At 43.1% G+C, this 26303-nt stretch overlaps 1 protein-coding gene across 2 annotated transcripts in view; it reads left to right on the forward strand.

The window, feature by feature from the left end:
• The window catches only part of CHD2 (chromodomain helicase DNA binding protein 2), a 122682-nt gene that overhangs the window by 30972 nt on the left and 65407 nt on the right, over nt 1–26303 (forward strand). For both annotated transcript variants that reach the window (XM_089653101.1, XM_089653102.1), the window contains exons 3-8: nt 9244–9481; nt 13060–13146; nt 15047–15105; nt 15206–15313; nt 16173–16325; nt 21734–21867. In XM_089653101.1, coding sequence (XP_089509227.1) covers nt 9244–9481; nt 13060–13146; nt 15047–15105; nt 15206–15313; nt 16173–16325; nt 21734–21867 — 779 coding nt within the window. The remainder of the gene's footprint in view (nt 1–9243; nt 9482–13059; nt 13147–15046; nt 15106–15205; nt 15314–16172; nt 16326–21733; nt 21868–26303) is intronic.

Raw genomic sequence — 26303 nt, forward strand, 5'->3', positions numbered from 1 at the left:
GGCGTCCACGGACACACAGGCGTCCAGGAACACACAGGCGTCCACGGACACACAGGCGTCCACGGACACACAGGCGTCCACGGACACACAGGCGTCCAGGAGCACACAGGCGTCCACGGACACACAGGCGTCCACGGACACACAGGCGTCCAGGAACACACAGGCGTCCACGGACTCACAGGCGTCCACGGACTCACAGGCGTCCAGGAACACACAGGCGTCCAGGAACACACAGGCGTCCACGGACACATTTAAAGGCAGACAAGGAGCAATTAAAGGCAGACAAAAAAAAAACTTGTGCATTCAGAAGAGGTGAGTTTGGACTGAAAAACAGCCAAACACGCATTCATGCTAGATGAATATTCTGGCCGACAGAATGCATTAACACCAAGCGCACACCAAGCGCACAAACACATAAATGCTCATGTAAAATATGGCTTTAGGTACATTTTTAGCGCTCATGTACACTGCAGCTGATAAACTGACGTTCAGGAGCTTTTCTGCGTTTTTTTTCAGCAGCTCCTGAACTCTCCCTAATGTTTTCCTATGTGTCCATGTACACATCGTCATTTACAGTCGTTTACAGGCAGTTGAGTTTACAGTCGTTTTTTTTGAACGCACCAAACTTGCGTTCAGGAGTAGATTTGACCGGCGCTTCAAACGCTTGTAATCGTGGTTAACCGCGTTTATAAGCATTTGCATTTAGAAGCATTTTTTAACTGTTCCATATCCAGATGCTGTAGGAGCCTTTTTTCATCATCAGAAATGTATGCAAAGCGTTTTCCATGTATTCAGATGGACCCGGTACACCAGCGCAGTCAGTTCCAGGTTCTGCGTGAAGGAAACAATGGTAGAACGTGCTGCATTATGCTCATGATGGGATCTATAGTGAAGACAACCAGAAAAGACAGGTCATCTCAACACATACTGCTCTCTCTGCTTCTGCTTTCTCTATTTCTCTCAAAATGTCTGAAATAGTTATGTTTTACTATTTTTCAGTGCATTCTGGGCATTTTGGAAGGTCTCCTGAGGTTATCTTTAAAAACCGCTACTAAATGCAAACGCTCATAAACGCGGTATGCAAACGTGGCTAAACTGACGTTTTTTAACCTACGTTTTCCAGCAGTCAGTTTCCATCGTTCAGAAGCATTTTCCAACCGCCCCGTGTACAGGAGCCCTTAAGCTGTGTTTTTCTTCAGTGAAGCAAATGCATCCAGAGAAGGAAAAAAATGGCCTGTGTGCATGAGGCCTTAAAAGAGTAGGATGGGGTTACGAAGAACAAAAAACAAAAAACCACTTGCTGAAAGGATTAATAGTTAACTCACTTTTGCTTTGTGCCTACTAAGGCACAAAGCAAAAAAATACATGGGTCGATTTCCAAACAATTTGTCGTTCGCAAATCGTACCTAAGAATAATCGGCCAATTTTCGTTCACCGGCCGATTTTCGTGGTTCTTCCCAACTTCATTTATTGGGCATGCTAAAGAATTCGTGAAAAAAGACCGATTTTTTTTTTTTTTTTTTTTTTTTTTTTTTTAAATCATTGGTGGCACCATCGCATTACAGAAGGAATGATGTTTTCTATTTTTGATCGAAAAATCTTTCGGAATTCGACCCATGTATGGCCTGCTTAAGGCTAGGTTCACACCTATGCATGCAGGTTGTGTTTGAGCCATTTCTGCATTGTGTTTTGAGTTGCATTTTACGCTTTTGATGTTTTTTTTTTTTTTTTCGTGTTGCTAGGCAGATTAAAAACACATAAAAAATGCACTACACGCTTTTTTGCATTGTTTCCATTGAAGTCTATAGAAACAAAAACGCAACTTTTTGAGTTCAGAAAAATCCTTGACCCTTTCCAAAAAACGCACCGGGTGAAAACGCGGAGATGTGAACGTGTCCCATAGGAAATCCCATAGTTAAATGGACTGTACTGCGTTTCTGAAAAATGCAGAACTCTGCAGAAAATGCTTAGGTGTGAACCTGGGGTAATGGTTTATTTTATTTATTTATTTCAGGTACTTATAGGGCGCGGTCAATGTACACAGCGCTTTACATATCTAGTACATTCACATCAGTCCCTAACCCTCAAGGGGTGTACAATCTAAAGTCCCTAACTCACATTCATACATACACATACTAGGGACAATTTACACAGGAGACAATAACCTACCAGCATGTCTTTGGAGTGTGGGAGGAAGCCGGAGTACCCGGAGGAAACCCATGCAGGCACAGGGAGAACATGCAAGCTCCAGGCAGGTGGTGCCGGGGTTGGGATTCGAACCAGTGACCCTGGTGCTGCCAGGAGGAAGTGCTAACCATTTAGCCACTGTGCTGCCCCACATACAAGATGTACCTGTAGGATTTGAATTCTGTAATCTATGCATATATTTATCGTTTTGAGAAAGTTCAGAAGTTACTACCCTGCTGCATCTTTGTTATGACGCACAGTGGTGTATTTAGGTTTTGTGCTGCCCTAGGTAACACAAAAATTGGCGCCCCCCCCCCCCCCCCCGCAGAAAGAGCCTGACATTGACCAAGAACACCCCTGTCCTCCACCCGAGTCTTCCACTACCACTGCCCCCATACACCAGCCACCATCCCCCATGGTGAGAGAGATAGAGACACTCACCTTCACAGCTCCGGACATGCCCTGTAATGAGAGCCAGGCTGTGCATACACCGTCATGAAACCCACAGCATCTCTCGGAACCCACCAGGTCCCTATGCTGTGTGTGTCCCTTCCATCCCTTCTTCTAAGGGGAAGTGCTGCCCCCCCAGACAAATGCCGCCCTAGGCTTTACATTTTGCACCACATATCCAGGTGTCTGATCTGCATTATTCCCAAAGTACTTTGAAACTGGATGTTTGTATGGAGGAGGCCGGCATAAACGGATATTCCTAACACTCGCCTAGGTAGATGCATCATTCCCCTGAACTGAGCAATCAAGGACCGCTCCTCCTCTCCTCTCTGAGACTGACAGTCCCAGCTCTCTGCTCTGTCCCTGCAAAGCTCACTGAAGCGTCGGGCTGTGGAGGGGGTGGGAGCCGCTAGCTAAGGCTTTTAGCTGAGAAGCTGAGTCAGCTGCTGCTTCAGGCATCTGGGTGGATCTGGACAATATTGTCAGGATCTTTTCAGAGCCGGAACTAGCTATAGCCCGTTGTCGGCTGGGAACGGGTCACAGAAGTGCAGAATGAAGTGCATAACTGTGATCTATAAAAGTACAACCGAAAGAGCTTTGGCCATACTTCTCCTTTAAGAGCTGCAGAATGACAATGTTGCCGCTTCCCTTTTCCTTCACGTATCGTCAGCTCAGACCTAGCAGTAGTGTGTAGATCTATTTCGGAAAGTGGGGTGTGTGTGTGTGTGTGTGTGGGGGGGGGGGGGGTAGATTAACAGAGGGAAATAGGCTTTTTTTTTTTATTTTTTTTTACGCATTTTCCATGAGCCCAATCAGCATTGCCATTGCACAAGCTCCATATATTGCTGCTCCAGCTGCACCAACAATGTAATATGTGACCGTTTCTATTAATATATCATAGCTGGCACTGAATTAGGTGATTGCACCGGCGAGACGGGTAGGGTGTGTGTTAAAAACAGGTGGCTGAGCCATAGTTTTACCGCTCTCTGGCCATACACTTGAACTGTAAAATAAGATCCAAATGGGGCTATTCACATGACCATAATGCTGTGCACCACTTCTCAAACTCGCTCATTAAATTTAGTGGGGCCACACTTCAATCGTGGGCAGGGGCGGACTGACAACTCATGGGGCCCCCGGGCAATAGGGGATCATGGGGCCCCTGTGTCCTTGCCCAAACGCAAAAAAGACTTTGAAAAAGGTACCAGGGGCATCTCATGGGGCCCCCTACTGACCCCATTTGCACACAGGAACAGAGTTGAGGCTGTGTGCTGGAGATCCCTCCCCTGCAGGGGCGGACTGACAACTCATGGGGCCCCCCGGGCAATAGGGCATCATGGGGCCCCTGTGTCCTTGCCCAAACGCAAAAAAGACTATGATAAAGGTACCAGGGGCATCTCATGGGGCCCCCTACTGACCCCATTTGCACACAGGAACAGAGTTGAGGCTGTGTGCTGGAGATCCCTCCCCTGCAGGGGCGGACTGACAACTCATGAGGCCCCCGGGCAATAGGGGATCATGGGGCCCCTGTGTCCTCGCCCACAATCAAACCACACCCCAAAAAGCCTATGACAAGGTACCAGGGGCATCTCATGGGGCCCCCTACTGACCCCAGGCCCTCGGGCAGTGCCCGAGTTCCCAAATGGTCAGTCCGCTCCTGCTCCCCTGTCACCTTTTTATCTCTTGGTGTCAGGAAAACCTGTTAGAAGCTACTCCTGCTGATAGTAGAGGAAGGAGGCAACAGAGATAAATGACACTTGGTGATCTGGACTGAGACAAGCACACACTATAGAGGGATATGCTTTGTTCATATTTCATGTCTGAGGTTTACACCCACTTTAAGTACGCCTGTGTGAATGAAGCCTACAAACAAGTACAGGGATTGTAATATTACAAGCTGGCCCTACTCATCTACTCATTTTGTACTTCCCATGATAGTTGTGCAGATACCTGCCTCTCGGGGGATCAGGAAGGAATTTTTTCCCCTGCAGGAGCAAATTGGATCATGCTTTGCTGGGTTTTTTTGCCTTCCTCTGGATCAACTGAGGGTAGGGGCATCCCTAGGGTTGGTGTCACCCGGTGTCACTTGGTGACACCTCCAACGATCCCCGCAGGATGGATCGGATCTGCGGATTGAGCATAATGGATCGCAGTCCAATCCACTCCACGAAAAGGTAAGTTGTAAAGAAAGCCGACGATCCCCGCAGCATGGATCAGATCCATCCTGCTCAGATCGCTGGCTTGCTTTACAACTTACCATTTTTGGGGAGCGGGTCCGGTGTCACCCCGTGCGATAGGTGTCACCCGGTGCGGCGTGCACCCCCTGCACCTGCCTCAGGATGCCCCTGACTGTGGGTGTAGGATTATAACTTTTTTTTTTTTTGTTTAATGGTAGAACTGGATGGACTTTTGTCTTTTTTCAGCCACACTAACTATGTAACTATTTATCACGGTACCAATATCGCCTCCTGAACACATGACAGCGGCTGCTTAGTCGCACTCTGAAAAGCGACTTATTGCAGATTGCTTTTCAGAGCATGGGCTAATGTGAACATGAAATAAATTGGTAATATAAGCATTTTTCTTGTGCTGCCAATAAATGATGATAAATATTCCTTCCAAGAATCGTCTGGTGTTTCAGACCTTCACGCTTCTGCTTGTGTAATCAAACAGAGTGCCTCATGCCGATCAGAATTTGGACCCCCCCCCCATTGCTGAAATGTCACACCATTTACTATTTTTACCCTGTCCTGGGGCCTGCACTGTACTGCCACTATTTTATTATAGAGAGAATATATGCTTCCCTGATACAAGGTTTGCAGGTCTCTGTTCCCAGGGACTGTCCTCGTCTCTCTAACCCCACTAGACTGCAGGCATGCCGTGTGCCGTTCTCCATTTTGGGTCAGTGCGGCAGCTGCTGGGACCCGGCATGTCGCTGGATTGTCTTACAAAATGGCGAAGAGCCTTCAGCCCTTTAATCCTCTTAGAAATGTCCTCCGTTTGTTGGTGCTGCACTCTGCTGTTGCTTCAGGTTAATGGCATGCAAATTCCCAAATCATCAGATTGTTACATTGTATTCAGGATGAAGTGCAACATCCATCAACCTTCACATTTGTAGCCATCTGCGATCCTAGGAAAGTAAATGTGAGGGCAGAACAGGGACCCGGGGAATGGCTGTGGCAGGAGCCGTCCTGTTCAGTGTCATGGTTCTGTGGCTGGTATGCGTGTATGTCTCCTCTAATGTCCTGCTCCCGCGTCCTATTTGTTGGTACCGCCGTACTGAGTTACACGCTGGATCGCATGACACTCACTGGATGCAGCGTACTGGTTGTCGCATCCCGCAGTCTAAAATCTGCTCTGCTTACCATGCACTATATCTGAATGTGGTCTCGGAGATCAGGGAAAAAAAAAGAATATTATCTGTCGTGCCAAAATGGGATGACATGCATTACAAGCAGAGGATGGATTGATTTATTATTATTTTAATAATGATAATATTTTATTAATAATAATCATAATTAAAATTTTTATTATTAATATTTTTTATTATTATTATACAGGAGGTATATAGCACCATCAGCTTTACAACATGAGGGCAGACAGTACAACATGATGGCAGATTATGGATTGATTTATTATTATATTAATAATAATTTTTATTCATATTAATAATAATTTTAATTTTATTATTAATAATATTTATTATTATACAGGATTTATATAGCTCCATCAGCTTTACAACATGAGAACAGACAGTACAACATGAGGGCAGAGGATGGACTGATTTATTATTATTATTATTTTATTCATTTTTATTAGTATTACTAAAAATAATTTTAATTATTAATATTTATTATTATTATTATACAGGATTTATATAGCACCATCAGCTTTACAACATGAGGGCAGACAGTACAACATGAGGGCAGAGGATGGATTGATTTAATATTATTTTATTAATAATAAAAAATAACTTTTATTAATAATTATAATTTACATTTTTATTATTAATAATATTTGTATTAATATTATACAGGATTTATATAGCACCATCAGCTTTACAACATGAGGACAGACAGTACAACATGAGGGCAGAGGATGGATTGATTTATTATTTTATTAATAATTTTTATTAGTATTAATAATTACATTTTTTAATTAATACTATTTTGTAATATTATTATACAGGATTTATATAGCACCACCAGCTTTACAACATGAGGGCAGACAGTACAACATGAGGGCAGAGGATGGATTTGTTTATTATTATTTTATTAATAATAATTTGTATTCGTATTAATAATAATTTTACTTTTTAAAATTATTAATAATATTTATTATTATTATTATTATACAAGATTTATATAGCACCATCAGCTTTACAACATGAGGGCAGACAGTACAGCATGAGGGCAGAGGATAGATTGAATTATTATTATTTTATTAACAATAATAATTTTTATTAGTATTCATAATAATTAAAATTTTTATTAATAATAACAATTGTTTTTTATTATTATTATACAGGATTTGTATAGCACCACCAGCTTTACAACATGAGGGGAGACAGTACAACATGAGGGCAGAGGATGGATTGATTTATTATTTTATTAATAATAATAATAATAATAATAATAATAATATTTTTTATTATTATTATTAATAATAATAATATTTTTAATTTTTATTGTTAATAATTTTTATTATTATTATACAGGATTTAGATAGCACCATCAACTTTTCAACATGAGGGCAGAGGGTGAATTGATTTATTATTATTTTATTAATAATACTTTTTATTAGTATTAATAATAATTTTAATTATTATTATTATTAATAATAACATTTTTTATTATTATTATACAGGATTTATAAAGCACCATCAGCTTTACAACATGATGGCAGACAGCACAGCTGCAATACAATTCAATACAGGAGGAATCAGAGGGCCCTTCTCCTTTTAGAGCTACAATCTAAAAACTGTTAAAAATGTCTTAAAATGCACGAGAAGAGATAAATCCAAGCATTATGGACATTTGTAAAAAAAAAAAAGAATTAAAGCCGTATTAACCACTCACCTACCAGGCACTTTCACCCCCGTCCTGCCCAGGCCAATTTTCAGCTTTCAGCGCTGTTGCATTTTGAATGACAATTGTGCGGTCATGCAACACTGTACCCATATGAAATTGTTAGCATTTTTTTCTGACAAATAGAGCTTTCTTTTGGTGTTATTTAATCGGCGCTGGGCACTTTACTTTTTGCGCTATAAACAATTAAGTGCAAACATTTTGAAAAAAAAAAAGTTTCTTTATTTCTATTAGAAAATTTTGCAAACAGGTAATTTTTCTCCTTCACTGATATGCGTTAATGAGGCTGCACTGATGGGCACTGATAGGCGGCACTAATGAGGTGGCACGGATAGGTGGCACTGATGATGGGTACTGATAGTCGACACTGACTGGCACAACTGGTGGGCACTGAGTGGCGTCACTGGTGGAAACTGACTGGTGGGCACTGAGTGGCGGCACTGAGTGGCGGCTCTGCTGGGCTGCACTGATGGGCACAGGTAGGTGGCACTGCTGGGCACAGATGGGTGGCACTGGTGGGCACTTGTGGGCGGCACTGGTGGGCACTTGTGGGCGGCACTGGTGGGTACCGATCATTAGGGCGCTGATCATCAGTGCCCTGATGATCGGTGCCGATCCCCGCTCTGACAACTGTTGGTTCTTGGTAGCACTTTCCTCGTGCTCTGACAGCGTGAGGAAAGTGCAGCCGAGAACCGGCAATTGCATTTCCCGGTGATCATCGTGTCATTGGACACAGCTGATCACGTGGTAAAAGGCCGCTGTGATTGACCTTTTACCTCATCACGTGATCAGCTGTGTCCGTATGACACAGCAATCATGGAGATCGCCAGGTGCATGCCCCCGGGGGACGCACAGGAGAGCGCATTCTGGAAGGACATCATATGCCGGCCGTAGTGCAGCCATCATTTGGCTATCTGCGGTACAGGTGACAGGTTTCAATACAACCATAGCACCACCTGCATAGAGTTTGCATGTTCTCCCTGTGGCTGCATGGGTTTCCTTCCACACTCCAAAGACATGCTCCTGTGTGTTGTATGGAGGGGGGGGTGTCTCTTCCCTCCAATCAGCTCTCAGAGCTCTCCTCACTGTGCTCTGCAGTGAGCATCTACGCCCCTTTTTTCTAAAGCTCTCAGACAAGCTTTATAAATTCTGAACTTTGACCGGATGAAGAAAAGATAATACAGCAGATAAACAGGTGCAACTTACGTAGGAGGATTTGGTTCATCCCTGTGTATCAGCTGAGGCCAGTCACTTCATTGGGTGTATGTAAAAGTTTACAACCACTTTAAGGATTTGCACACTGCAATTTATTAAATGTTTTTGGGATTAATACAGAATACTTTTTCTCCTTGGTAAACGAGGTGATGATGCAATTGGTCCTAAATCTGAACTTTTTTTTTGTTTTATTCCAGCAAACATATTTCTGTAACTATTGAACTGGTTTAAAATGACAATTTACCTCTGAAGGATTCATCTTGTAATGCGTTTTCCCCCCATTACTTTTTTTTTTCTTTTTTAGTCATTCAGCCTCAGAAGAGTCCAATCACTCCGCCTCTGAGTCAGGCAGCCAATCAGAAAGCGAACAAGCAAGTGAGCAGGCAAGTGAGCAGGCCAGTGAATCCAATAGCAGCTCTGAGTCTTCAGAGAGTCAGTCTGAATCAGAATGCGAATCAGCAGGCTCCAAAACCCAGGACGCAGCGGCCGACTCAAAACAGAAGACTCTTCCCAAAAAGGAGAGACTGGCGGATGTAAAAAAGGCAAGACGTTCTTGGGGGGGATTGGTCAATCTTGGGAAGTCTTGGCGTTCCTGTGTGCATTCAAGCATATGGGCTCTTCACCAATGCAGTACGAAAGACAGTGATGGTGTTCAAAGGGGGTAACCCATAAGCCGGCCATACATGGAACAAAATTCGGCCAAATTTCCATCCATGTATGGGCACGGTGGTTGTACAAAAGTTGGTCCACCTATTGACTTCTGTACAAAAACCCTGACAGATTTTCCCTTCTTGATCAATGCTGCAGGCTATAGCTTGCTACGCTGATCAATGTATTCTGATGCCGGGGAAGTCTCCCTGCTCAGTGGGGAGGATTGGTTGAACAAAAAAAAAAAAGATCCCTCTATGAGCTCTCATTGACATCAAATTATCTTATGAGTTGCTGCCCTATGGTACATCCTCATTGCTCTACGTCCTTCTAGTGCCATTTAGAAGAAAAGTGCGAAAGAAAATTGAAGGGTTTCCCATTGCAACCAGTGAGAGTTTAGATATCCCTTTTCTAGTGGAGGTTTAAAAATGAGATTTAGTTATGGGCGCAGCTTGAAGGGTCGCAGGGGTCGCAATGGTTACCCTATCCAAGGGGCCATGGAGGTCTCAATGTCACATTGGGTTTTACATTCTGTTGCTGGGGGAAAGTGCTTGTTGCTTCACACTGCATAGGTAACTTGGTAAACTCAGAGGGCCCATGCCAGCTGGGCAGGGGTCTGTCCAGGCCCATCTGGGGTCTTCTGACTTTCTGGTTTCACCTACACAGGGTGATGGGGCAAGCCCTTTCCTGCAGCTTCTACCCAGCCCAGTACAGCCACTCTCCGCCCTGCTCAACCATGCACATGCACACAATGTGGGGGCAGGCTACTGGGTGAAAGGAGCATGGGCCCCCTGGAGCATAGGTGGGTTCACCATTGGGACCCCTGTGACCTTTCAAGATCCGCACATGCTTGGCACGCAGTGAGAGTATCTTGGCGCACGTGGGAAGCGGGGGGATGGGCAGGCCAACTTTTGCTTCCCGGCCCCAAAGCTTTAAGCTACACCTCTAGACTTGATTGCCATGGGCTCACTATATAAAATTGCTATGGGTATTTACTTAAATAGCATGATCAAGATCCTGTAGCATCGTTTTGGAACAATGAGAATGTTCCTATCTGAAATCACTAGAACGTTGTATTATTTCCGTTAGAAGTCACAGGTTAAAATGACATATTGTATGTTTAGAAAACAGTCTTGATTTGCTTCTGGTTTGTTTTGCTACACATTCTGACTTTTTTATCTGTAACTAAAGTGATAATTGTCTCAACCTAAACACATTTGGACTTTACAGGTACCACTTAGGGATAAATAGATGATATAAGATGATATAATAGATGACAGCGCTGAGCAAACCTTTTGGCGCTATATAAATACTATATATTAATAATAACAAGTAAAATCACTAGTTTTATTGATAATAAAGTGTAAAATTCGACACAAAATACTTAAAAAGGTTACAAGCTGATACAACATTGTTACATTTGCACATAGATGTTACCTTCCATTTGATATGCCTAACATTGCCTAGAACTGTGTTTAATTACATCTCTTTGTCATGACCAACCATACAAACTGTATGGTCACGATACATCCCACAGGGAACACATCCTACAATCTCGGTACTTTAGTTTTTAACCGAGACATTGTTGTGGGGAACCAGTCTGTCCCAAGACCATTTGTAATCTGGTGATTAAAACCACTGCTTGTGACGCAGGAGAGCTAGTCCCCCAAAATACTCCCTGTAGGCTTTTTGATGTGTACCTTAGGGGTCTCCAAGCTTTCTAAATAAAGGGCCTTCAGATTTTAGGAGGGCTGGGCTGTAGCCAGTGAGAGAAAAAAATACCCTAGCATCAGTGTAAGTAAACTTTACCTAATCTTTGGTGTCAGTGGGAAGAACAGTGCCCTATCATTGGTGTCAATGTAAGGAATTGTGCCCCTTTGTTGGTGTCCGTTGGAAGAATAAAGCCCCATTTTTAGTGTTAGTTGGAGAAATAGTGCCCGATCGTTGGAGTCAATGGAAGGAATAATGCCCTATCATTCGTGTCAGTGGGAAGAACCGTGCCCCATCATTAGTTTCATTGGGAGGAATAGTGCCCCATCTTTGGTGTCAGTGGGAGGAATAGTGCCCCATCATGGGTGTTAGTGGGAGGAATAGAGCCCCATCATTAGTTTCATTGGGAGGAATAGTGCCCCATCATTAGTTTCATTGGGAGGAATAGTGCCCCATCATTAGTTTCATTGTGAGGAATAGTGCCCCATCATGGGTGTAAGTAGGAGGAATGGTGCCCCATCATGGGTGTAAGTAGGAGGAATAGTGCCCCATCAGTAGTTTCATTAGGAGGAAAAGTGCCCCATCTTTGGTGTCAGTGGGAGGAATAGTGCCCCATCATGGGTGCAAGTGGGAGGAATAGTGCCCCATCATTAGCTTCATTGGGAGGAATAGTGCCCCATCATTGGTGTCAGTGGGAGGAATAGTGCCCCATCATTAGCTTCATTGGGAGGAATAGTGCCCCATCTTTGATGTCGGCAGGAGGAATAGTGCCCCATCATTGGTATCAGTGGGAGGAATAGTGCCCCATCATTAGTTTCATTGGGTGGAACAGGGCCCCATCATTGGTATCAGTGGGCGGAATAGTGCCTAATCAAGTGCTAATGGGAGGAATAGGGCTAGGCAAAGGCAAGCAAAGGACCGCATCCAGCCCCTGGGTCACAGTTTGGAGAGCAATGGTCTATCCCATAGAGAAATCTTTCTCTAAAAATAAACCGATCAATACCAAGATGTTTTTCAAATAAACTGATCTTTTGGCCAAACAAACCTTCCTTGAAATTTCAATGTGGGTGGTCACTTGTGAAAGAAGAAGCAGAGACATAAAAAAGTTATATAGTACATGAAGTCCGCTCCCAGTGAACCTATGTGAATGAGCATGGACTTATATGAGAGCATAAGATGGCTTTGGGATACTGGAGGCACCATAGGCCTCTGAAATTAGTAACAACCCTCTGCAAGTACTTGTTGATGGCTACTACGAACACCTAAAGTTAGTTTAATTTGTGATCCGTAGCCTTGGTGTCCTAAACATGTTTATAAATGAAGATTCAGGTAGTGTCGACCAGGGGTGGACTGACCATTTGGAAACTCGGGCACTGCCCGAGGGCCCAGGGTCAGTAGGCGGCCCCATGAGATGCCCCGATACCTTTTTCATAGGCTTTTTGAGTTTGGGCAAGGACACAGGGGCCCCATGATCCCCTATTGGCCGGGGGCCCCATGAGTTTTCAGTCCGCCCCTGGTGTCGACTTATGTCTCTTGAGAGAATTTGGTATATTAATAACATTGTTGGCACTGATTAGAGGAGAAGGACAATTCTTTGATAGCACACCACATAAAATCAGGGCTTCCTTTTACATTTAATATCGGTTAACTTCCTTGTCTACAGTATTTTGAGCTGTGGCCATTGGCTGTTTGGATTCTTTTGATAAGTAATGGGTAATGGAATGTGAATCAGATATCTCCTTACATTGCATTTATTTTACAGATGTGGGAGGAATACCCTGATGTATATGGAGTTAGGAGGTCCAACCGCAGTAGGCAAGAACCATCAAGGTTTAATATTAAAGCAGAGGTAAGTAGTAGATTCGTAGGATGTTCTTGAATATCTCTGCTATTTTGAGGTGTAATGGGTGTTAATATTTGAGTATAAAAATATGGTTTGGAAATGCATTCAGTATTTGGCCATTTATATTGCATCAAGCAAGGATAGTGCAGCAGGGTGTGCGAGTGTAAAATATAATTTCTGAAAGCGCAAATTAGCGCAATGGTTTATCAAGTGGAGATTTTCTGTAAAAAAAATACACACGTTAATTTTAGGGCACACATGCAATACATTACCTATTTTTTTTTTTTGTAAACTAAGTTGGGATTGACTGAGTAAATACATGCCCAGCATATCCATCCTTTAAATTGCATGAGCCTGTGAAACAGAGACAGACTTTGGTACCCTAAATTCTCCATCGGTGTCGCTGTAAAGCCCCTAGAAGTCATCAGATTAGAATAACTGTGAATAGTAGCCCTGAAATGATTGCTCTTGTGTCTAGTGCAATTGACATGTTCATATGTAGACGTGCTGCTTAGACATGTGTGTTGTCATTCTGATTTGAAATTCAGATGAATTTTTTTGTCCGGAGATTCAAATTTATTTATTTCAGGTACTTATATAGCACTGTCAATTTACGCAGCGCTTTACATATATATATTGAACATTCACATCAGTCCCTAACCCTCAAGGAGTGTACAATCTAAGGTCCCTAACTTACATTCATACATACACATATTAGGGCCAATTTAGACAGGATCCAATTCACCTACCAGCATGTCTTTGGAGTGTGGGAGGAAACCAGGGCACCCGGAGGAAACCCACGCAAGCACAGGGAGAACATGCAAACTCCATGCAGGAGGCGCCATGGTCGGGAATCGAACCCATGACCCATTTACTGCAAGGCAGACATGCTAACCACTAAGCCACTGTGCCGCCCAGTGGTAGAATTTCTGTATCAGAATTTCTTAATTACAACAGTAATGAATCCGAAATAATGAAACAAATTTGCGTCTAAATTCGGTCTCGAATTTGAAAACAAATTTGAATATTACCAATCTCTTTCAAAGGCTGTGTGCATTCGTGTTAGAATATAGCCTTCCAAAATTTGAATATTGAAAAGAACAGACTAGAATAAAATAGAATATAAAAGATAAGAATAGAATAAAAAATAAAAGAACATAATAAAATAGAATATAGTCGTCTTTTGAAAATTTGAATTTTGAGATAAAAGGTTAGAAAACGATAGAAAATAAAAGAATAGAAAAGAAAAAAAGAATAGAATAGAACCGTCTTCTGAAGTTTTGAATTTAGAATAGAATAAATTTGAATGCCGATTTTCGAATTTTCTGAAGTCGATCAAATTGAAATCAATTCGACTGAATTTGGCAAATTTGAATACATGAAATGAATTAAACAAATGTAACTAAACAAAATAATTTAAATAACGAATCGAAAGTAAACAAATAGTTTAATAGCGCACATGTCTAGCGCTGCATGTGCTGAAAATGTTTTGGTAGGGGAACGTGTGGGTTTAAGCACTTGGGTGTGTAACTATTTTTTTTCACGTAGGGGACAAACCGTTTAATGAGAAGTCAGGGGTTTCTTTGACCCCTAATGTGCTACCTGCATTCCATTAAAGCTAAGGGATCACAGATCTACCGAGGGTGTGTGAATGTACTGGGATATGTGGAAATGATCAGGCAGCTGTACCTCCGCCAGATCACTTCTACCCAACAGTTGACTTGTCAGATTTACACTTTGGAATGTGTGTAAACCCATTGGCTGCAGCCAATGTATGCCATACATCAGTTGCAGTGAAAGGGTTAAAGGATTTTATATGTAATTTAAATACTGTATAGTTTAAATAGTGTGAATGTGCATTGTGTCTATAAAATGTGTTCAATATTTCCTTTTTTTTTTCTTTCAGAGCACAGATTCTGAAAGTGAAAGCCCAAAGCGGAGAAGTCTTAGAACCGCCCGCAAGAAGTGAGTACATTTGTGGTTACTGGTAGTGCAGTGCTTCCTTATCATGCCTTAAAAATATGGTGCTGAGATCGCTTTGTTTATTAACCCTTTACTGTGACAGAGAGATGAAAAAAGATTCTGAGGATGATGACGATGATGAAGAAATTAGCAGTGGAGACTGTGAAATGGAGAAACCTAAAACTAGACCACGGAGGGCTGCATCAAAAAGGTAGATGTCAGCAAGGATTTTTTTTTTTGGGAGGGAGTTCAGTTTTGTATTTTTTTAAAGTCTTGAAAACTATCTCTGTTTGCTGGAAATTTCTTAAATCCTAACTCCATCTTTGCTTTTCTACAACTTCAGATGTTTTTTTTTTTTGCACCGCTGTTGTGGTGGCTATGGGCTCTTTATCTCTCCTGATGTCTATAGTGAATAAAATTTTACCATCTTCTGAAATTCTGATTTTGAATAGAATAAATTTGAATTTGAATAAATTAGAATAGAAAAAACAATATATCTATTTGCAACTGAAACCGTTTTCTCAGGTGGGCTCAACGTAGCCCCTGATAAATTGTTTAGCAAATTGTTTTGCCTTTTGAATGTAACCTTTACTCTGATGTTCTCATTTTGGGGCTCCTATTTTCTTCTTTGTTTATTATAACTGTTGACAAAAACAACTTAAAATAAATACCTTTAAAAAAAAAAACAATAAAGTAGAACCTACAGAAACATCTTCCAAAATTCGAATTTTGAATAGAATAACTTTGAATTTGAATAGAACAGATGAGAAAACAATAGAATAGAAAAGACAATAGAATAGAATATACCTGTCTTCCGCAATTTTGAGTTTCGAATGGAATAAATTAGAATGCTGATTCGATACTTTTTGATTTGGTCGAATTTGTAAATGAATAAATGAAATTAAACTAAATGAATTCTGAAAATTGATTACACAAATTTAACTAAATGTGATTATTTAAATAAAAAATTGAGGGAAAAAAAATTGTTCAGCACATGTCTAGTCTAGTGTTTTCCTTAGAGGTCTCCCATCAATTTTGCAAAAGGTAGACACATCGTTCTGTGTTTTCAGAGGTTCATACAGGGCTGGTGGAAGGAGTCAGAAAAAACCACAGCGTGGTAAGAGGAGAAGGACAGAATCATCAGAGGACGACGATGACGATGATGATGACGATGATGAAACGCCTAAAAGGCAGACGAGACGCAGAGCAGCTAAAAATGTTAGGTGAGATCTCCTAATTGCTTGTCCAAAGTGTAGCTATGGACTGCTGTCACCAGATGTAATTTGGTTCTTGTAATGTGGAAAGTCATAGAATTAAATTTTATAGATTGTTTTTTTCCCATGAAAGAAAGAGGAATGTATGCATTGATTTTAATGGGCCTGTGCACACAGGCAAATAAATTTGTTCTGTGTATAGATCAGTTTAAAAAAAAATGCGTTGTTGGACACACCCCAAGAAAAGCAAGTAGTTTTACTCTCGTGTACAATCGCATCCTCCCACATTCACTATGCAGCCCATCCTCGCGTTTTTACGCAGAAACTTTCTGCCAGGAATCTGATGTTCATGCATTAGTACCCTGTGCAAGTTCCCTTACTCTACTGTAGCCTGTGCATACAAGGCAACAAATGATACCATTTAACCTGTCAGGGCTCCCAGGTGTGACCAGAGGTGTGTGGCTGACGCAGGGAAACGCAGACCTCAGATATGTTATAAACAATATAATTTATTAACACTAACCATACAAACATAAACGCAGTGCAATACTAAAACATAATACAGTGCAACCAAACCAAACCAACCACCCACAGATAACAGTACATACAAGCAAACGTCGTCAGGCAGGCCGGGTCAATATCAATAGGGCAGGTAGGTACAGGGGGAGCAAGCGGAGATTGGTCGGGGTCACAGGCCAGGTTCAGCAGGTAGCAAGCAGCGTAGTACAGAGGGTCAGGCAGAGGGATGGTCAGGGTCACAAGCCAGGGATCAGAACAGGTAGCAAGCAGCGTGGTACAGAGGGTCAGGCAGAGGGATGGTCAGGAGCGAGCCGGGATCAGAGCAGGAGAAGTCAGCAGCGGTTCAGAAACAGGATGCAGGACAGAAACCGGATACAGGGCCCAGGACAAACACAACACCAAGGCAGAGTCTGTGGGTCTGGCCATCCCTTAAATACCCCAGCATAATCAGTTCCAGGTGTTAGCTGGCTGCAAAGTTGAGTCTCTGATTGCTGGGAGCATCCGCTGGCCAGCCCTGGTACTGCAGATCAAAAGGCAGGTGAGTCCCACCATTGCTGGCCAGTCCATTCCTGACATAACCGCTGTCCTTTGAAAAAGTATAAATACTCCCTGGTGAAACACATGCTGAATGCTGTGAAAGCATTGATACCTCTACATTGGAAATCCTGCTCTTTGCCTTTGATCAGAGATTGGATTTTAAAGGTAGATAAAATCTATGAGATGGAACGGTCTATTGCTATGGTACATGATCTTACCCCCAGATTTCATGAGACATGGACACAGTGGTCCATATTTTAGTTATTTGTAGATTGTTCGGCTATTTTGAAGAGGTGTGTAACGGGACCGGACCCTGACTGCACTTGGGTTTTCCGTTAAAATCCCGCTTCCCTGTCCGAACACAGATCCATGGACACCACTCTTGAATGAAACTAGGAAATAGACTGCTTTATTTTAACATAGATACAAGACATACACACAGTGTGGGGCAATACACACCCAGTAACAAGAAACAAATCCGCTGACAGTCCCATCAGGGGGAAGGGCTGCCGGAAACGCTCCTCACCTGTCAAGGTCCTACCTTTCCTGAGGGTTTGTGCTGCTCCATGCGCTGGCATCCATCTTGGGTGTCTGCTAAGCATTGTGGGATCCTTTATGCTCTCAGTCCTCTGCAGCTCCTCCCAGGAGGGAGTGGCTTATCACATTTAAGTCTGTCAGTTGCAGCCGGTCTGTGCATTCGTGTCCTGTATGTTGCATTGCAGCAAGCTCTTGTCCAGCTCTCGTTGCTCTCCTGGAAACCGACTCGGCTTTGACAAAAACTCCTCTTGCTCTGACCCTTGGCCCGTTCTGACCATTCTCTGCTTTATTCCATTACCTGACCTCCCATTGCTGAACCTGGCCCATGACCTGAGTATTCTTGCCTACCGTCTTGTAATGTCTGTTCTGCTGTTATCGACCCGGCCTGTCCGACCACGCTATACGTCTTTCCATCTGGCCCCTACCCGTTATATGCCATTGGCGGCAGCCGTACCGCAGCTGGGGTTACTCGGGGGTCGCAACCTGGTCTCAGGCTGCGTCAAGTCCATCCCCACCATCGGGCCCTGGTGAAGGGCAGCCTGGGGCTTAGACTCCGCGCCCTGAGGGACTCCGGTCTGTGGGTCACCAGAGGCTGTCGCCAGTCCGTGCGTGACCTTACCATAAGGCCTGCCTGACCATTACACCGCTCCAGCCCTGACATCACCAAGCCAATACACACAAACATACACATCCCACAATAGTTTGCTCCCGAGCAAGACATACAATAGAACAATGGGATGCAATCACATGATCATATGCAAACACAGCTACAGTGAGGAACAGAAGTATTTGAACACCCTGCGATTTTGCAAGTTCTCCCACTTAGAAATCATGGAGGGGTCTGAAATTCACATTGTACAGACACAAATTTCTAATAGTCCAACAGTGGAAAGAATAATACTGGGATATTAAAATATAGAGTTTAGGTTCATATTTAACCTCTTACTGCCCACAGATTTGTGGCAGCAAGGAGGGTGCAACCATGGGCAGCCAAGGTTTCTGTGATGGAAGCACTCCCAGCACATTGACTGAGCTTTCAAAGACAGCTCCTTGTTTCTAGTAATCGTTTGGAGCTGGCAGGACCAGCTGCCGATCTTGTAACCACTGTGCCAGCCAATCACAGTGGTCACATGATCGTCTGGTCCTTCCTACACCACAGGCATCAAAACCTTGGATGCTGTGGTTGGGTGGGTAAAACTTTTTAAAAGGTACAACACTCGATTTCTGGCAGGATCAACAGTTTTTTTTAATTTATCGACCAAATCACCAGCGCCAACATTTGTACAAATTAATACTGAATATACAAATAAATGCTGCTGCTCAGGGTGTTCAAATACTTCTGTTCCTCACTGTTTATACAGAAATAGACTTAACACACTGAAGAGTAAGTCAATTAGGTTAGCTAGCTGGGGGATCAAAACAAAAGGTGAATGGGAATTCACACCTAGACAATGGTTGGATGAATTAGGATCTCATTAAAGAGCAGATGGTCTGGCTCCTTCAATTCACATGTCTAGTTCAGAATCAACAACCAGGAATAGTCTTCATTTAGCTGATAAATATTACTGTCATATCTGAAGTAATTCCAACCACATTCTCAGCGTCCATTAGTCACCCTGTGCCCCCAAGAGACACAGGGTGACTTACACATAAGAGGGATATGAGGAGCTGAGACAGGGGTCTCCCCACCCCTCCAAAGGGGGCTGTGTTCCATGGGCCCCCACCCAAAGTGACTCCCGTCACAGGTTCAGTATGATATTACCTAATTGTCACTTTGTACCCACACGTGGCAGTATTAGATGACCAGTTGCTCCTTGCTATGTTCCCCTACCTGTTTGGCTTTTCTGAATTCTCCCCCCCCCTTTTTTTTTTCTTTTCTCTTCTTTTATCTTACTCTATTTTCTGTGGTGTTCTGTTATTACTGTATGTTGCTTATTTACTAGGTTGTCATACTGAGCAACTTATTTGTATAGTTTTTTTTTTTTTTACTACTATTTGAGTTTTCTTACTTCTGATTGTGACGGTCTCTGCCATAACCGTTTTGTTATATCAGAGCTCCAGTCTCTGCATCCTGTGTCTCACCAGCCAGCCCGCATTCAAGATGGTAATAGCGCGATCACATGATCCGGACACGTGCATCAGCATGAGTGGTGATGTCACAGGAAGGCCACAGCTGACGCGTTTCGTCCAATGACTTCTTCCGAGGGAGAAGTCTATTACCATCTTGAATGCGGGCTGGCTGGTGAGACACAGGATGCAGAGACTGGAGCTCTGATATAACAAAACGCCTTGTTTTTATTTGCTCATTGTGAGTGTGATTTTAAGGGGGGTTTGTTTGGCGATAAATTTGTTGGATGATACTACACTATGGCGAGTATTTTCTTTACCCACATGTGCTAATCTGGATATGAGAGGATCTTCTCTGGAGTTTGTTTGGTGATATGCTGGATACATAGTGGTATGCTGAGTAATTACCAACACATGAGGATCATCCTTTGAAGTCTGGTGAATGCTGGATATATACTAACATGCTGGATATATACTAACATGCGCTATTATTTGTGATTTGTATATTTTTCTAATTTTTATTATTATTTTGAGTTTTTTAATAATAGCAGCATCCAGTGAGTGTATTTCCTCTCTTTATTACATTGGCGCAATGATGTTGGTATAATAGAAGTGTTGTATTTATTGGAACATTTCTTTGGTAACTAACTTTTTAGTGATCATTCATAGACATCATTGGTTCTCTGCGGTGCCTCATGACTTGATTTTGCCACTTGAATTCATGATATATCAGTTTTGCGATGATATCATATGCGGGTTGTACAAATCTCTGTAATTTCTATTATTTACACTATTCAAACAGAAGGATTTATTGTATTGTTAGCTTGGATCTCTGTTGATCCGCCTACTATTTGCTTTGTACGAAAAAGTGATTTGACTATTACGATGTATTATGTTTGTTGTTCTCAATAAACATCTCTTTGGATATAAAAACAAATGACACCATGAAAATACGTGATCAATAGGAATCTGAGGCATGTGAAAACCACAAGAGGCAGGTAGGAAGGACTAAAATGTCTTTAATGAAATGGTTTGCCAAGTTTGGTGTGGAGGAACTCAAGTGGTCTACATAGAGCCTTGACCTTAATCTTACGGAACACCTTTAGGAGGAAATAAAATGCAGAACCTTTTTGTCCCTAACCAGTACTTGACCTCACACATGCTGAAGCCAAAATCTAGATGAAAGCCTTCCCAGATCAGCGGAGGCTGTTAGAGCTGCAAAGAGGGGGGGCATCTCTATATTAATGTCTATGGCTTTAGACTGACATGTCCAAAAAGCTTATATAGGTGTGAAAGTGAACTGTATAGTGTATTTAATCTATTTATTTCAGTTACTTATATAGCGCCGTCAATTTACGCAGTGCTTTACATATATATATTGTACATTCACATCAGTCCCTAACCCTCAAGGGGTGTACAATCTAAGGTCCCTAATTCACATTCATATATACACATATTAGGGCCAATTTAGACAGGAGCCAATTACCCTACCAGCATGTCTTTGGAGTGTGGGAGGAAACCGGAGTACCCGGAGGAAACCCAGGCAGGCACAGGGAGAACATGCAAATTCCAGGCAGGTGGTGCCGTGGCTGGGATTCGAACCAACGACCCTAGTACTGCCAGGCGGAAGTGCTAACCCTTTAGCCACTGTGCTGCCCAGTTTTATCTATTCTCAATATTAATTGCAGCATGGTGATAAATTGTATCACTTTTTGAGCTGCTTTTATATTTCAATTAATATTATTATTTTGTTGCAGCTACAAAGAGGACGATGATTTTGAAACCGATTCTGATGATCTGATAGAAATGGCAGGAGAGGAGGTAGAAGAACAAGAAGATAGCCATGAAAATATAGAGAAAGTATTGGACTCCAGAATTGGAAAGAAAGGAGGTGAGTACCATTCACGTTGGTGTGTGATGTTTGCAGATTTAAAAGATGACATTAAATACACAAATGTTATGAGTTAAAACTCAACCTCTCCTGCGTAGATTGCACTTCACATTCATTCATAAATACTTTGAATACCCGAGTTTATTTAATGTTTTGTTGCCACATCACTACCGAGACCTTCTTCTAGTCTCTCCTCCTGCCTGGGTGTGGAACTAGGGAAGGAGCTGGTAGAGCAATCACTAATAGGCATGGCCCCCCAGGCCATTTCATGTGGCCCTTGTACCCAGGCTTCTCTCCAACTGAAACGTGGCTGAATGGAGTTTCTCCACCTCTAGCTCTCGCCTTCCACTACCCATTCACCGCTGTCACTTGTAAACACAGAAGCTCTCTTTGTTTACAAGGACAGCTTTCCTCTCTGGTGGCTGGCTGCTCTCACAGATTCCTGCCTGCCCTGCACAAACTCACAGCGGGGCACGGAGGGGACAGATGCCAGCCAATGATCTCCCTGCAAGTGAGAAAGAGAGGCAGAGCTGGTGGTGGTTGGGGGGGGGGGGGTGGAGACAGAGGGCTTTGGAGGGAGATGTCTGCAGAGGTGGGGGATAGGGGAGAGTTTTGCAGAGGTTAGAGCCAAGGGGGAGGGATGGAAGTGAGATGTGGACAGCCTGTGAAAGAGAGCTGACCCCTGCACCCCAAAACCCTGGACTTTGTATATAGTGCACTTCTCAACCCTGCACTCTGAACACAGTGCACCCATGAACTGTGCACTCTGTATGTAGCACACTCCTGAACTGTGCACTCTGTATGTAGCACACTTCTGAACTGTGCACTCTGTATGTAGCACACTCCTGAACTGTGCACTCTGTATGTAGCACACTCCTGAACTCTGCACTCTGTATGCAACACACTTCTGTACTCTGCACTCTGTATGCAACACACTTCTGTACTCTGCACACTATATGCAACACACGTCTGAACTCTGCACACTGTGTACAACACACTTCTGTACTCTGCACACTGTGCGTAACATACTCCCGAAGTCTGCACACTGTATGCAACACACGTCTGAACTCTGCACACTGTATGCAACACACTTCTGAACTCTGCACACTGTATGCAACACACTTCTGAACTCTGCACACTGTATGCAACACACTTCTGAACTCTGCACACTGTATGCAACACACTTCTGAACTCTGCACACTGTATACAACACACTTCTGTACTCTGCACACTGTGCGTAACACACTCCTGAAGTCTGCACACTGTATGCAACACACTTCTGAACTTTGCACACTGTATGCAACACACGTCTGAACTCTGCACACTGTATACAACACACTTCTGTACTCTGCACACTGTGCGTAACACACTCCTGAACTCTGCACACTGTATGCAACACACTTCTGAACTCTGCACACTGTATACAACACACTTCTGAACTCTGCACACTGTATGCAACACACTTCTGAACTTTGCACACTGTATGCAACACACTTCTGAACTCTGCACACTGTATGCAACACACTTCTGAACTCTGCACACTGTATGCAACACACTTCTGAACTCTGCACACTGTATACAACACACTTCTGTACTCTGCACACTGTGCGTAACACACTCCTGAACTCTGCACACTGTATGCAACACACTTCTGAACTCTGCACACTGTATGCAACACACTTCTGAACTCTGCACACTGTATACAACACACTTCTGAACTCTGCACACTGTATGCAACACACTTCTGAACTTTGCACACTGTATGCAACACACGTCTGAACTCTGCACACTGTACACAACACACTTCTGTACTCTGCACACTGTGCGTAACATACTCCCGAAGTCTGCACACTGTATGCAACACATTTCTGAACTCTGCACACTGTATGCAACACACTTCTGAACTCTGCACACTGTATGCAACACACTTCTGAACTCTGCACACTGTGCGTAACACACTCCTGAACTTTGCACACTGTATGCAACACACTTCTGAACTTTGCACACTGTATGCAACACACTTCTGAACTTTGCACACTGTATGCAACACACTTCTGAACTTTGCACACTGTATGCAACACACTTCTGAACTTTGCACACTGTATGCAACACACTTCTGAACTCTGCACACTGTGTGTAACACACTCCTGAACTCTGCTTACTGTGTGTAACACACTCCTGAACTCTGCACACTGCACATAACACACTCCTGAACTCTGCACACTGCACATAACACACTCCTGAACTCTGCACACTGCACGTAACACACTCCTGAATGCTGCACACTGCACATAACACACTCCTGAACGCTGCACACTGTATGCAGCACACTCCTGAACTCTGCACACTGCACATAACACATTCCTGAACTCTGCACACTGCACGTAACACATTCCTGAACTCTGCACACTGTATGCAGCACACGCCTGAACTCTGCACACTGCACGTAACACACTCCTGAACTCTGCACACTGCACGTAACACACTCCTGAACTCTGCACACTGCACGTAACACACTCCTGAACTCTGCACACTGCACGTAACACACTCCTGAACTCTGCACACTGCACGTAACACACTCCTGAACTCTGCACACTGCACGTAACACACTCCTGAACTCTGCACACTGCACATACAGTTGCAAGAAAAAGTATGTGAACCCCTTGGGATTACGTGGAGTTTTGCATGAATTGGGCATAAAATGTGCTCTGAACGTCATCTAAGTCACAACAATAGAAGAACACAGTCTGCTGAACATAATACTACACAAACATTAGATGTTGCCATGGTTTAATTGCACATAACATGTAAACATTCACAGTGCAGGGAGGAAAAAGTATGTGAGGCCCTAGCTTAATGACTTCTCCCAGAGCTAATTGGGGCCAGGAGTGAGCCAACCTTGACTCCAATCAGTGTGATGATATTGGATGTGTTGCTGACAGCTGTCCTGCCCTTAAAAAACACACACTTGTTTTGGGTTTACTGGTTTCAAGAAGCACTGTCTGATGAGAACCATGCCTCGCAGAAAAGAGCTCTCAGAAGACCTACGATCAAGAATTGTTGACTTGCATGAAGCTGGAAAGGGTTACAAAAGTATCTCCAAAAGCCTTGATGTTCATGTGTCCACGGTAAGACAGACTGTCTACAAATGGAGAAAGTTTGGCACTGTTGCTACTCTCCCTAATCGTGGTCGTCCTGTAAAAATGACTGCAAGAGCACAGCGCAGAATGCTGCATGAGGTAAAGAAGAATCCCAGAATGTCAGCTAAAGACCTACAGAAATCTCTGGCACATGCTAACATTTTTGTTGACACATCTACAATAAGGAAAACATTAAACAAGAATGGAGTACATGGGAGGACACCACAGAGGAAGCCATTGCTGTCCAAAAAGAATATTGCAGCACGTTTGAAGTTTGCAAAAGAGCACCTGGATGTTCCACAGCACTAATGGCAAAATATACTGTGGACAGATGAAACCAAGATTGAGTTGTTTGGGAAGAACACACAACACAAAGTGTGGAGAAAAAAAGGCACAGCACACCAACATCAAAACCTCATCCCCACTGTAAAACATGGCGGAGGGAGCATCATGGTTTGGGGCTGCTTTGCTGCCTCAGGGCCTGGACGGATTGTTGTCATTGATGGGAAAATGAATTCCAGAGTTTATCAAGACATTTTGCAGGAAAACGTACGACCATTTGTCCGCCAACTGAAGCTCCGCAGAGGATGGGTGATGCAACAGGACAATGACCCAAAGCATACAAGTAATTCAACAAAGCAATGGCTGCAACAGCACAGAATACGCCTTCTGGAGTGGCCCAGTCAGAGTCCTGACCTCAACCCAATTGAAATGCTGTGGCATGACTTTAAGAGAGTGATTCACACCAGACATCCCAAGAATATTGCTACACTGAAACAGTTTTGTGAAGAGGAGTGGTCCAAAATGACTCCAGATCGTTGTGCAGGTCTGATCTGCAACTACAGGAAACGTTTGGTTGAGGTTATTGCTGCCAAAGGAGGGTCAACCAGTTATTAAGTCCAAAGGTTCACATACTTTTTCCTCCCTGCACTGTGAATGTTTACATGTTATGTGCAATTAAACCATGGCAACATCTAATGTTTGTGTAGTATTATCTTCAGCAGACTGTGTTCTTCTATTGTGACTTAGATGACGTTCAGAGCACATTTTATGCCCAATTCATGCAAAACTCCACGTAATCCCAAGGGGTTCACATACTTTTTCTTGTAACTGTAACACACTCCTGAACTCTTCACACTGTACGTAACACTCCTGAACTCTGCACGCAACACATTCCTGAACTCTGCATAAATAGTTTCACAGATGCAACTGGCTCTTTGAGGGCAACTATAATGCTGATGTGGTCAGTGATGAAAATGGAGTTTGACACCGATGGTGTAGGTGGTTAGCTCTTCC

Source organism: Staurois parvus, unplaced genomic scaffold, assembly GCF_062004578.1.
Source record: "Staurois parvus isolate SC_StPar_1 unplaced genomic scaffold, SC_StPar_1.0 ptg000698l, whole genome shotgun sequence".
In the NCBI taxonomy this organism is placed as follows: domain Eukaryota; kingdom Metazoa; phylum Chordata; class Amphibia; order Anura; family Ranidae; genus Staurois; species Staurois parvus.